The 13,636-nt window shown below is 43.5% G+C and overlaps 1 protein-coding gene across 1 annotated transcript in view; it reads left to right on the forward strand.

The window, feature by feature from the left end:
* LOC144590170 (progranulin-like) overlaps nt 1-12,771 on the forward strand; it is a 60,696-nt gene extending 47,925 nt beyond the window's left edge. The window contains exons 8-9 of the mRNA XM_078394988.1: nt 6,981-7,196; nt 10,125-12,771. Of these exons, the coding sequence (XP_078251114.1) occupies nt 6,981-7,196; nt 10,125-10,265 (357 nt within the window). The 3' untranslated portion in view covers nt 10,266-12,771. The remainder of the gene's footprint in view (nt 1-6,980; nt 7,197-10,124) is intronic.
* Nucleotides 12,772-13,636: the final 865 nt, after the last annotated feature.

Here is a 13,636-nt window from a genome sequence, read left to right on the forward strand (position 1 = left end):
ATGGTGCTTCACATGTGACTGGTGCATTAATTTCTGTATGCATGCACATCGTCTTTTCTGTATTAGTTTCTATTTGTATAGTTTAGACAGCGCGGAAACGGGCTCTTCGGACCACCGCGTCCGCGCCGACCTGCGATCCCCGCACACCAGCACCATCCAAAACACTAGCGACAATTTACAATCTTTGCCAAAGCCAATTAACCTACAAACCTGTACATCTTTGGAGTGTGGGAGGAAACCGGAGCACCCGGGGAAAACCCACGCGGTCACGGGGAGAACGTACAAAGTCTGTACAGACAGCACCTCTAGAACCCGGGTCTCTGGCGCTGTAAGGTAGCAACTCTACTGCTGCGTAGCAACTCTCTCTGCCTTGCTGTTTTTTAGAACACGCTTTCCCTTACCCGTCCCTGTTTCGTGCTGCATGGGTTATAGATTCGTGTTTCATGCACCTCAATTCTTATACGTGGGAAAGAAAGATATGAATATGGTCATTTTGCAACAAGCAATTATCTTGAATTGAGGGATAATTATAGGTGAGTTTACATACCATTCATAGAATGTGGAAAATGTGCAACACAGGCTGCATTGTTCTGATCAGAGCCCAACTCCATCTTCAATTTAGTCTGTAGTTCTGCAGGTCATGAGCCTTAAAGTACATCTAAGTACTGAAGGATTCCGACCCAAAGCGTTACCTGTACATGTTCTCCAGAGATGCTTTCAACCTGCTGAGTTACTCTTGTTTTGTAAATCACCATCTGCATTTCCTTGTATTCTACTTTATTCCATTTTCACTAAATCTTTCAGGGATCTGTCAGACACGGTGAAAATATTTTATTGCTAGTCTTCCTGTAAAGTATGTTACTTGGAAGGAAAACTACCATGTCAAGCTTTGAACTTAATCTCTTGCTTGTTTCCTTTATACTTTTTATGAAATGAATAAAATTAAGTGAAAAAAATTAGATGTTAGAGGAAATAGCCATTTTGTCTTGGCAAAGTAGTGGATTGAGCTTTGTTTTCAGTTTGCACCTGGAGGCAATACAATGGAATTGGTGTCAATTTATCATTGTCATGTGGACCAAGGTCTCGTCAAAAAAAGGTTTTGCGTTATATCCACACAATCATACTATGCTTGAGCACATTAGGTAGTGCAAAAGAATAAATGTAGTGCTACAGTTAAAGAGAAAGTGCCGACATAAAGTGCAAGAGCCTCAGGGCCCTTTAAGAGTCTGATAACAGTGGAGAAGGAGGTGTTCTTGAATCTGATGATAAGTGCTTTCAAGCTTTTGTAGCTTCTGCCTGATGGGAGAAAAATGATTATATTCATAATCATAATCTATTAGCCAAGTATGTTTTGCAACATACGAGAAATTTGGTTTGCCATACAGTCAAACCAAAAAAGCAACAAGACACATAACCACATAAAAATTTAACATAAACATCCACCACAGCGGCTCCTCCACATGTGATGGAAGTCTTATCTTCTTTCCTCCTTTCCTCCCGCGGTCGGGGGAATCGAACCATCCGCAGCCGGCGATCGAGCTCCCACATCAGGGATTGGATTGGAATTCCCCAAATCAGTTGCTACCCAGGGACCGCGAGGTTCACCATGTTAAAATCCGCAGCTCCCGCAGCTTTGGAGCACCAAAGGCCGACCCCTGCCAAAGGGATCGCCCGCTCCGAGATGTTGAAGTCCGCGGGAGCCGCCAACTCCACGATGGAGCTCTAGAAGTCCCAAACAAGAGGCCGCCAACTCCACGATGTTAGTCCGCAGTGCAGACAGAGATACGACACGGAAAAAGTCACATCTCCGTCGAGGAAAAAGAAAAAAAAGTTTCCCCCACCCCCCCACCAAATAAAAAACTAAAGAAGCTAAAAACATCAATTTTACAACTAATTAAAAACACAAAGAATGAAAAAGACGAAGTCAGCCGTTGGCGAGGCAGCCATCGTGCGGCGCCCCCTGGCTGCTTTCCTGAGCTTGTGTGAAGTATACACTGAGTCGATTTTGGAGCAGGGAGGGGAGGAGAGAGGCTGGTTTGTTTGATGGACTGGGTCATGTTCACAACTCTATTTGCTCCAAACCTCTCGATTCAGTTTTAGCTTTATTTTCATGCACCAGAATCCCAAATCGCTGGTGCTGCAGTTTTACCCTAGTTAATTATTTTTCCAAAATGAACAGCTTCACATCTTCACACATATTACACTTGCCAGCTTTTTGTCCAATCATTTGCTTGTTATTTTAAATAGGGATTAATCCTGTAGTTATAATGTTATTTATGTCTACATTTGTTTGAAGCTGATCAAAAATTTATAACATCATTGTAAACATTTTAAGTACGAATAGACCAAGTGGACCCGTTGGGCCCAAACCTCTCCTGCATTGATGCAGCACCCTCTCCTCCCCCATCCCCCTCTCCCCCTCCCACTCCCTCCCCCCCTCTCGCCCCCTCTCCCTCCCTTCCCCTCCTCTCTCCCACCTCTCCCTCCCTCCCATCTACCTTCTTCCCTCCCTCCCCCTCCCTTCCTCCTCCACCCCCTCCTCCCCTTCCCCGCCCTTCCCCTTCTGGGGAGAAGGCAGGCACAGGTTATTGATTGTGGATACTTAGCCATGATCACAATGAATGGCGGTGCTGGCTTGAAGGGCCAAATGGCCTCCTTCTGCACCCATTTTCTATGTTTCTAATCCCTGTATCCTTTGCCCTTTTGTAAGAATCCTGTAGCAGTGTCACTGAAACAGCACAGAGGGAGGCCAACAATCTATTTACACTAATCCTACACTAGTTCCATTTCTATTCACATTCCTCTTGACTCTGTCCCTCGATTCTGCCACTCACTGACTGTAGATCAACCATATTTATCTCTGTCTACATAACCTTCACCACATATCCTATGCATGGTACACATTCCACTTTGTAATCCAGTCCAGGATTTAGGTAGGACTGGAGTCACTGACGTGGTTGGTCTGTTGCTTGTTCGGTTAGTTGTTAGTCTGTGAGCTGAAGTGAGGAACGCACAGATGTGCTGCTCACTCGGAATGGGTCTAATAAATGTTTTATGGTTCACCGAATACTTTGTAATGGATTGATTACAAAACACTGACCAGCTTTATAATGAAGTATAATTGACAGTGAACAATTTGCCTAACGACCTATTCTTGGAATGTGAAACTCGAGTATCGAGAGGAAACCCAAGGGGAATGGGAAGGAACATAACATGGAGGTCAGGGTCAATGCCAAGACGCTGGAGCTCGCTAGGCAGAGCCTGCCACTGTTGGGCATTGATAGCAACACTGCAAATGCCAGAATGGTAAGGACATTGTTGAATTTTGAAAAGTACAGAATGGATGGCATTAAGTAGAATTTCACATTCGTTCCTAATTATGGATAATTTATCTGATAGAATTGTGGAAAAGGAACTGAATTGTTATATTCAGTATATGACTTCACTCTGAATAGTCCCTTGTACTGAGTGGTTTTAAGTAGAAGCACAGCTTGCTGGATCAGTTGAATTTGATTTGCTTGAGGTTGAACACGAAGAACAGATTTTGTCAGATCCCAACCATGTCCTGTCAGTATGTAGCCCTGAGCTCCCGATCTGAGCCGGGCTTGCTATGTCCTGTCAGTATGTGGCCCTGAGCTCCCGATCTGAGCCGGGCTTGCTATGTCCTGTCAGTATGTGGCCCTGAGCTCCCGATCTGAGCCGGGCTTGCTATGTCCTGTCAGTATGTGGCCCTGAGCTCCCGATCTGAGCCGGGCTTGCTATGTCCTGTCAGTATGTGGCCCTGAGCTCCCGATCTGAGCCGGGCTTGCTATGTCCTGTCAGTATGTGGCCCTGACCAGACCTCACAACCCTTCTGAATTTGGCGGAAAGTTTCCACTTTTTTATTTAACTTCCGCCATTCTGATTTAGCCTCACATTGTTCCGCAAAACACCTGCCTCGCAGCTCTCCCAGCTCCTCCGCTCGCCGCTGGCCTGGCCCCTCACCTCACTGCTGGCCTGGCCCCTCACCGCTGGCCTGGCCCCTCACCTCACCGCTGGCCTGGCCCCTCCCCTCACCGCTGGCCTGGCCTCGCTGTGTAGTGTGAGTCCCGTTGATGTTGAGAGGGGATGGGATGGGTGGGGGTTGGGGGGTAGAGGAGGGGGGTGTGGGGGTCAGGGTCGGGGAGCAGAGGAAGGGAGGGGTGTGGGGTGGGGAGGGGAGTGGGGAAGAAGGGGAAGGGGGAGTGGAGGTGGGGGGAAAGGGGAGGGGGAGGGGAGGGAGGGGGTAGGGGTAGGGGAGGGAGGGGAGAGGGGTAGGGGAGGGGGGAGGGGTTGGGGTGGAGTGGGGGTGGGTAGTGTAGGGGTGTGGGGGGGGAGGGGCATGGGCCATTGTGATTTGCTGTTGAAGACCACTGGAGCAAGTATGTCTTCAATGAAATTAAGTATGTGCAGTTTTAAATGAAACTTTCTTCATAATTTAGTCATACATTTTATGACCATTGTTCTTTTATTCAATAGAATTGGGATGTGTAAGGAAAAAGCAAAATAGAAAAAAACAAAACAAACTTTTTTCTTTGTGTTGTAAAATGTATTTCTGTTCAATACCATTTCTATAAATAGAATATACTCATGATAGGCGTGACATTCTACATGTAGTCCAAGAACACGTGAATGTAGCGCAACGCGTACACGCATTTGGCGTGCATACATGTTTTTGCTGAAAAGTTGCATTATGCGCCATATTATGAATTTTGATGTAAAATTCAGAATTTTGGACATCAAAATTATGAATTTGAAAAATCAAGTTTTGGGAGGTCTGCCCCGAGCTCCCTATCTGAGCCTGGCTAGCCATGTCCTGCCAGTGTGTAGCCCCGAGCTCCCTATCTCAGCCTGGCTAGCCATGTCCTGCCAGTGTGTAGCCCCGAGCTCCCTATCTCAGCCAGGCTCGCCATGTGCTGCCAGTATGTGGCCCGAGCTGCCAATCTGAGCCAGGCTCACCATGTCCTGCCAGTATGTGGCCCTGAGCTCCCTATCTCAGCCAGGCTCGCCATGTCCTGCCCGAGCTGCCAATCTGAGCCAGGCTCGCCATGTCCTGCCAGTGTGTGGCCCTGAGCTCCCTCTCTCAGCCCGGCTCACCATCTCTGCCAGTATGTAGCCCCGAGCTCCCTATCTCAGCCCGGCTCACCATATCCTGCCAGTGTGTAGCCCTGAGCTCCCTCTCTCAGCCGGACTTGCTCATTAGTGAGCCATACATGCAGCTTTTCCACACTGAGTACTGGGGTGATTCATTGTGTGGATTTAAATGGAGGGCAGGAATTCACGCCACATTCCTGGCATGGTTGCATGCGGCAGAGGGGTGGGCAGGGGTCTGTCGAGTCCTGATACAGCAGTGGGGATGGCAGGGTTTAATGTCTGCCTCGTGGCATAGCAGCTTGAGCAAGTACAAGGACACATACCTCTGAGTGTTTTGACTGGAGGACCTAGTGCACTATAATATATTGCTGTTCTGGGGAAAGGGGTATGTTGGGTACCAGTGTGCAAGAGATGTATTTTCATATTTACTCTGCATTTAAAAAAATTTCCATTGAAAAATTCCCGTGAATGGTATCTATGGGTTATGGACTGGCTGTCACTTTCAAAAAAGGACGCCGTGCTGAAAATCAGCAGGTCAGGCAGCATCTCAATGCCCATTTCACCCATTTCTCCCCCTTCCACCTATATTCCTTCCTCTGCTGCCACAATTTGCAATTTTTCTATCATTTTGCACCTTTTTATCTTTTCATCTTTGGCCTTCGTCCAACAATCTGCCTATCGAAAACCCTCTCCTGTATCTGCCTATTACTTGCCAGGCAAGTTTCTACCTATTCCTTCCCTTTTCCAGCTTTCTTTCACCCCCACTCCCCGCAATAACTCTGAGGAAGCATTCTGATCTAAAAGGTCACCTCTCCATGTTCTCCAAAGATGCGCCTGACCTGCTGAGTTACTTCAGCACTTTGTCTTTTTATTGTAAACCAGCATCTGCAGTTCCTTGTTTCTTTGTAAATTTCAAGATCTGGGAGAATTGGGTTGTTTTGCTTAAAAGCCCCATGGAATGATTGCTCAGACTTCATCCTGCTAGATCTCGTTCAACCTCTGATATTAGTGTACCTGGTAATGTCTTCATCTGTTGATCCGAGCCATTGGGGCATTGGAGTTTTCACTCCTCCTGAGCCCATGATATTCCAACAGGGACAAAGCACTAAATTACAGAATACAAATGATTGGTGGTGTTAGTGCTCTGAGAATCCGATTAGCCTTAAACTCTGTTTAGTTGAGAGATACAACATGGAAAAGGACCGTTTGTCCACCAGTGATCAACCATACACTAGTTCTATCCTACATACTTGGCAATTTACAGAAGCCAATTAAGGTTTCAAAGGTTTAGGTCTTTTATTGTCACATGTATCAATTAAGTTACAGTTAAATGCGAATTATCATACAGCCATACGGAAAAAAAAGCAACAAGACACACAACTACATCAAAGTTAACCGTTAACCTACAAACCTGTCTGTCTTCGGAGTGTGGGTGGAAACCGGAAAAAGTCCATGCTGTCATGAGGAGATGTACAAACTCCATAAAGACAGCACCCATAGTCAGTGGCTCTCTGGCCCTGTAAGGCAACAACTCTACCTCTGTGCCACTGTGCCATCCCAAAACATAAATTGAAAACATCAATGAACCAAGATTGACTCGTATTAATTACATAAGTTAAAACATTTAATAAAAGATCCACATTGTGTTGCATGTATCCTGTTCGTGCTAGAAGATGGTAATGCCATAAACTTTCAAGCAGTTTTGTTTTAATATCTTCCCCATAGCACCTGCTTTTCCTGTTTTTTTAAAAATCATAAATTACTTTGTGTTTGAGAAGTGTTTTTGGAAATAAAAGCTTCAGTTTCTTTGCTTGGAGTGCGAGGGCCTTCAGTGAGATGTTGTTGTTGATTGTTCTCGTCTCTTCCAGGCGGTCTGCTGTAAGGATGATGAGCACTGCTGTCCAAACGGCTACACCTGTGACTTGGCAGCCAAGAGCTGTGAAAAACAAAGTAGCTTGGTACCTGCGATTATCAAGCTGTCTCCTGTCTTTAATGTGAAATGTGATGACGAGGTCCAGTGCCCAGCTTCAGCCACTTGCTGCAGGGTTGCCTCGGGCAGCTGGGCTTGCTGTCCCTATGATCAAGTAGGTGCTTCAATAATCGCAGTTTCTGCCAGTCGCCGTTTGTCTCATTAGGGCTGCTCAGTGTTGACTTTAGAGATACAGCGTGGAAACAGGCTCTTCAGTGCACTGAGACCGTGCTGAACAGCAATCACTCTGTACACTAGCACTATCCTACACACACTAGGGACAATTTACAATTTTACAGAAGCCAATTAACCTACAAACCCGCATGTCTTTAGAGTGTGAGAGGAAACCAGAGCTCCCAGAGAAAACCCACGCGGTCATAGGGAGAAATCCAACATCCACACACAGCACCTGAGGTTAGGATTGAACCCGGGTCTCCGGAGCTGTGAGGCAGCAACTCTTCCACAGTGCCACCCAATGCCGTGTGGTCTTTAGTGATGGTGCTAAACTGAGCTGTATTGTTGTTGAAGGTACTTATTAATCTGTGGTTTGAGAAGATTGCACCAACCAGATTATTTTAACTGTCCACACCAGTAAATAATGTGAATAAATTAAGGCATAATGCATCTCTAGATAACTTCCCATGACCATGTCCAATAGTGCACTAAATTGGTTAATTTGCAGTTGAAGAATGCTGGTTTGAACTACAAAACATATCCTTTCATTACTGCTGCAAGGATAAAGTGCTGAAGCTGATTCTTCAGCACATTACAGCCAGGTCTTTATCTCTTGAACCAAAACTCAAGATAAAATAAATAATAAAGGTACATTACCTTTTATTTAAAAAAATTCCATGAGTGAGAGAGAATCTAGGACCAGAGGTCATAGGCTCGGAATAAAAGAGAGGAGATGAGGAGGAATGTCTTTAGTCAGAGGACGGTGAATCTGTGGAACTCATTGCCACAGATGGCTGTGGAGGCCGTCAGTGGATATTTTGAAGGTAGAGATTGATAGATTCTTGATTAGTACAGTGTCAGGGGTTTTGGGGGGAAGGCAGGAGAATGGGGCTGAGAGGGTAAGATGGATCCGCTATGATAGAATGGCAGTAGACTTGATGGGCCGAATGGCCAAATTCTGCTCCTATCACTTATGAACTCCACAATAAGCATTTAGAAACATAGAAAAAAAGTTGCAGGAGTAGACCATTCGGCCCTTTGAGCCAGCACCGCCATTCAATATGATCATGGCTGATCATCTAAAATCAGTACCCCGTTCCTGCTTTTTCCCCATATCCGTTGATTCCGTTAGCCCTAAAAACATCCAATGAATTGGCATGCACTGCACTGCCTTCTGTATTTTTGCAATGTCACAGCATTTTCCCATGGCTTACCTTGACAACCAACTCAATAAATGGTGGCACTGAGCTTTGCAATTATCCCTAACACTAGTTTGGTTTTATTTCTGTTTATATTACATTGCAGTCCCACAATTCATAATACTGAATAAGTAAACTGGATACTCTGTTAAGCATTAGTGCAGTCCTAGCCAGATTGTCTCGTAAAGTAATAGTTTATTTGGATTTTATAATCTGTGATGTGAAAGGTTAGTTTCACTAATTAGAAGGATATTGCATCTTGTAATCGGGATTGCATCAAGGTACTGATTTCTGCTGCTGCTGATCTTCTGGGGGAAGAATTGTTAAATCAGATTTCTTTCATTGAAAGTGTTCATGTATTTGAGGTAGTAATGGTTTAGATGCTTTTCCTCTCAGTTGTTAGATGCATTTCGGGACTTGGGAATCTTTAACCGTGAGGATTTCTTTAAATGAACTTAACTGGACTCCGGCAACACGGAGTAAGAGATTGCTTTGCATTCTTTATATCTTTCAACCTCAAATGGACCAGAGGTAGCAGGAGATCCAGTTGCTCTGGTTGGCAGACTTCAATTTAAATTTGAGAAGTGGTTAATCGCTTTCCTTGAAGCCCAGTGTCCCTCGTGTGCCTGATATCATTTGGCAGATTCATCTTCCAGTGTGAGACATTCGACGACTTCTTCTTATCGTGTCCACACATGTTACCAATTGTGTTTCAGCCAAAACTGAACACAACTCTTAGCAATATCATTGTTCTCTGTGAGGTGCTCCGCTTTGCATTCGTGCTCCAATAGAGGACATCTCAATAGGTGCTCCATAGTTTGTGGTTCAGTGCCACATATGCAGATAAAGTCTTCAGTATCTATAGAACCCCACTTCTTGAGAGTGGCTTTACAACGACCAGTACCAGCTCTGTCTGTTGAGGCATTTCCATTCAGCCCAGCTTGATTTGGCCCCAGGAGGTTCTTCTTTGGCACTTATGGACGGATGTCGTTGATGGGAGATTGGCTAGTCTCTCTTCCCATAATGCAACTCTAGTACTTAGACTTTAACCAGGCTAAAGATGGGTAATAACCGTGGCCATGCCAGCATCACTCATGCTAGGAACAAATTGATTGTAAGAGATCATTTCAATATTTAAATTTGGATCACAATATGGAAAGACAATTCAATTAAAATTAGAAGATATTCCATTGCACTGACCTCACTGTATAAAAATACAATTTTGTATACGTGTAAAATTAAGTGAACAGTTCAAAATGTAAAAAGTATCTACATCAGTTCAAGGACTTACTTTTCCACTAAATGTGGTGTGTGGTTGACTGCAGGTATTTTATACATTTAGGATCCAATAATTAGAGCTTGGCATAACGCCGTTCTTTCTCTAAGACAAAATAAACATTCAGAAGAAAATATTCATTTTGTTCTTTGCATTAATCTTAACTCTGCACACCATTGGTTTTCTGTTGCTCTGCTTCAGCATAGCTTTTCCAGGAATGAATGTCAGAAGGATTTAAAGATAAGGGAAAGTGAGTTCAGTGTGTGTTGTCAAGATGTTATACTGGTGTGCACCTACCCAGTTATGACCCTCTAAGATGTTATACTGGTGTGCACCTACCCAGTTATGAGCCAGCATTATGGGGTTATTAACTGATGTTGTGATTCTTTTGCAGGCGACGTGCTGTGAAGATCAGAAGCATTGCTGCCCGCATGGCTACACATGTGGTCCGGGAGCTGAAGCATGCACTCTGCAACCTTTTCATCGCTGGGACCTAACTTCCTCAAAGCGCAGAACGGTCTTCAACACCCTGTAGCATGTTTTGCGCCCTAAACCACTAGTTGTGTAATGCTCTCAAACAAAACTCTTCAATTTGAAAAATTGGGCTGTTCAAATAGGAAGATTTGGCTAACTTTTTACAATGAATAAATTTTCTGATGAAGTATACCCACAGGGAATATCTCTGGTGGTGAGTCCATATTGCAAACTGTTTTGGATGCTGATTTATTTTAGGAAGCAATATCTTTTTTTTGTAAAACCTTGGGGCCTTAAATTGAATTTTGTTTTTGTGCATTACATGGATGTTGAATGTAAAATTACATCACGTTGAAATCTATCTGCTTATTTTGCTTAAAAAATTGAAAATTCTCAGCTTGTTCACCTAAAAAAACCCAAATGAGCAGGCAACGTACCTGATTTAAATTTGTAACCCAATTGATGCTTGGCTTTACTTCAGCAATGCAGCATATTTACCTCGATCTTTAAGTTCAGTAGAAAATTTATTTGTGGTGGGCACTCTTGGTATAGTTCCCTTAACCAGCTCATCTGACGGAAACACATGGTTAAATTGTGGTTGATGCAATGCAGGCACATTACCATTGGCGTAGGGTAGATGTGGAACAGGAGTATTGTTCTTTAATGTTTGGTCTAGGTGGTTATACACTTCTAGCTCATGAGCCTAGAACGGACTACCGCTCAACGTCCCTGTCCCCACTCTTTCAATTCGTTCTCTGTGCCTTATACATTTAATCGTGGCAGAGCCGAGAATGTCATCCTGGAGCCAGAGATGTGATATCTTGCCCAGCATCTACATTTCACCAGATATCCCAACTGATCTCATGCTGGAATGCCACCTGTACACAAAAATGACAAAGCACAGGAAGTCTATTCTAAAGCTCTTAATATGAAGCTTTGTGTTTCAGCAGACCAAAGGTTGAAGTGATTAGTGTAGAATTTAGCTTACTTTGCTAGAACTCCAATCTAGAGTACACTCGAATCCCAATCCCACACTCTTTAAAATTGTCGTAGTATCTACTTTAATGGTGTTTCGAAGAGCAGGTGAAACAGTGTGCTGGTTCAGAGGTATTGATAGCTTGCAGAATTTGAAATAGGAATAATTGCAAAAATTCCAGCTTATACATACCCAAGTGTTTAGGTTTTTGTGCTCACCATGGATTACTGGTCTAATTTTATAATGCAATTAATACTTGTTTAAATTTCATTAAGTTGATTATAAAAATACAGCATTCAGCAATACAATCAGAATCATAAACATGGAAATGGGCCATTTGCCCCTTCTGGTCCATGCTATCCAGTGTGAACCTTCTGTATTGAACCATCATCCAGCCTACTATACCCAAGTGATTTCAAGTGTTTGTTGACTAACTTAAGTGTTGTCAGCAATCCAGCTTTAACCCCACTCAGTACATTCCAGCTACTTACCAGTCTCTTGGTGAAGGTCCCCCATGTATCCTATCGGAATTCTTTCACCCACCACACCCTCACCCCCTAACCTTAAACCCCTGTCATCTACTTCTATCTACCTCTATTGTGGGGGATGGGGAAGAGGTTTTCTGCAGGCTACCTTAACTATACTTGTACACCCCAATCATGTTCCCTCTTAACTTCCCCAATACCAGTGGGGAAAAATAAATGGCTTCTCCAAACCCTCCTCACAACTGAAATGCTCCATCTTGGGCAACATCCCTGTGAATCTATTCTCCAATGCAAACACATCCCTCCTGTGGCTTAGTGGTAAGTCCTGTACCCAGTACTCTAGCCAAGTTCTGACAAAAGGGTTTATCAAGTTGGAGCATAACCTCCCTACTTCTGTATTCATTGGCCTGACTAATTAAGGCCAATATTCCACATGCCTTCCTAACAACACTACTTGCACTGCCCCATCAAGGATCTATGGATTTGTACTTGGACATTTCGGGTCGAGACCCTTCTTCAGACTGAGTCGTGGGCGAGGGGAACGAGTTTGTTTGAAGAAGGGTCTTGACCCGAAACGTCACCCATTTCTTTTCTCCAGTCCCACCGAGTTACTCCAGTTGTTTGTGTTTTGTGTAAACCATCATCTGCGGCTCCTTCCTACAGGGATAGGCTCCTGTCTGGTGTTCCCAAACTCCTATACTAGTAGCTTTTGTTTAATTATTTGTTCTGAATTGTTATTAAATACTCCAAATGAGGTGTATTGTTTCATAAATTCAATTAATGGCAATAATTTTCTATTTTAGCTCATTTATAATAAACAATGTTTGAAATGAGTGTTTCAGATTTAGCGGTTTGGAATGCTTGCAGCTGCAAAACAATGCAATTCAATTCATTAATCAGACCCTTCCACTCATTTAAAGCACTCCATTGTTACCTTTTCACTGAAAATTGGTCAACTGGTGGATTCTGAGCATCCGCTCACTTGATGGAAAAGATGGCGCTCTATGGCTTTGGTTTACAGCAAAGGGAAATTTCATGATGGAAATCGTTATTGCTTGTACGGTGTGGCTTTCTTTCTTAGAAATAAAATTGAACTGATTTGAAAACCTCTGTAGTCAGACTGCTCCATCAGGACCTCATTACCAAAATAGCTGCTCTGGTGAAAGGCATCTGTTCCGAGACCAGAGGGTATATAGATCTGAATGTGTTCTACAATTGCAAAGGCCATATTTTGTGTTATTTATAAATGGGTGTTCTCTTCTCATATGGCATTGAGGATTCTGATGAGGCAATCAAATTAACTCAATTATAACGTGAGTTGAGCTTGCCAAAAAAATATAGCGCAGGAGAAACTTCGTGGGTCAGGTAGCATTTCTGGAGAACATGGTGACGTTTAATTTAGTTTTGAAGTTGTAAATTCTTAGATGCTACTTGATACAAATGACTGGGTAATTAGGTTTCATAGAGCAGCAAATGTCTATAAATCAGCAGAGCTATTAAATTAGCAATGCAAATGTGACAGAGGGAGGGAGGGTATTATGTGAGGGTGCCACTTGTACAAAGTGAAAAAGGAAAATTAATGGGAAACAAATCCGCTACTTTGCATCAGTCAGTGAACACTCAAAATAGCCTAAAGATATTTCAAATAGTATGGAAAAAGTTTTCCTTCCTGATGGATATTATTAAAAAATAAATCCCTTTTGGATAAACTAAAAATCAAAGTGAGGATTAAAGGCAGAAAGTTAAATACTAAACAGGATAGATACATGAATCGCAGGGACCTCCAGGAATGGTGATGGGTACAGGGACGTTGGGGTGCAATGTCCTAGCTCCCTGAAATGGTGACCCAGGTTGATAGGGTAGTGAAGAAGGCATTTGGCATGTAGGCATTTAATATAGGAGTTGGGATGTAGTATTGTAGTTATTTACCCAAGGTGGTAGTGGTAATCATGTTATTGACAAAATGCTGGA

This window comes from Rhinoraja longicauda, unplaced genomic scaffold, assembly GCF_053455715.1.
Source record: "Rhinoraja longicauda isolate Sanriku21f unplaced genomic scaffold, sRhiLon1.1 Scf000147, whole genome shotgun sequence".
NCBI lineage: Eukaryota > Metazoa > Chordata > Chondrichthyes > Rajiformes > Arhynchobatidae > Rhinoraja > Rhinoraja longicauda.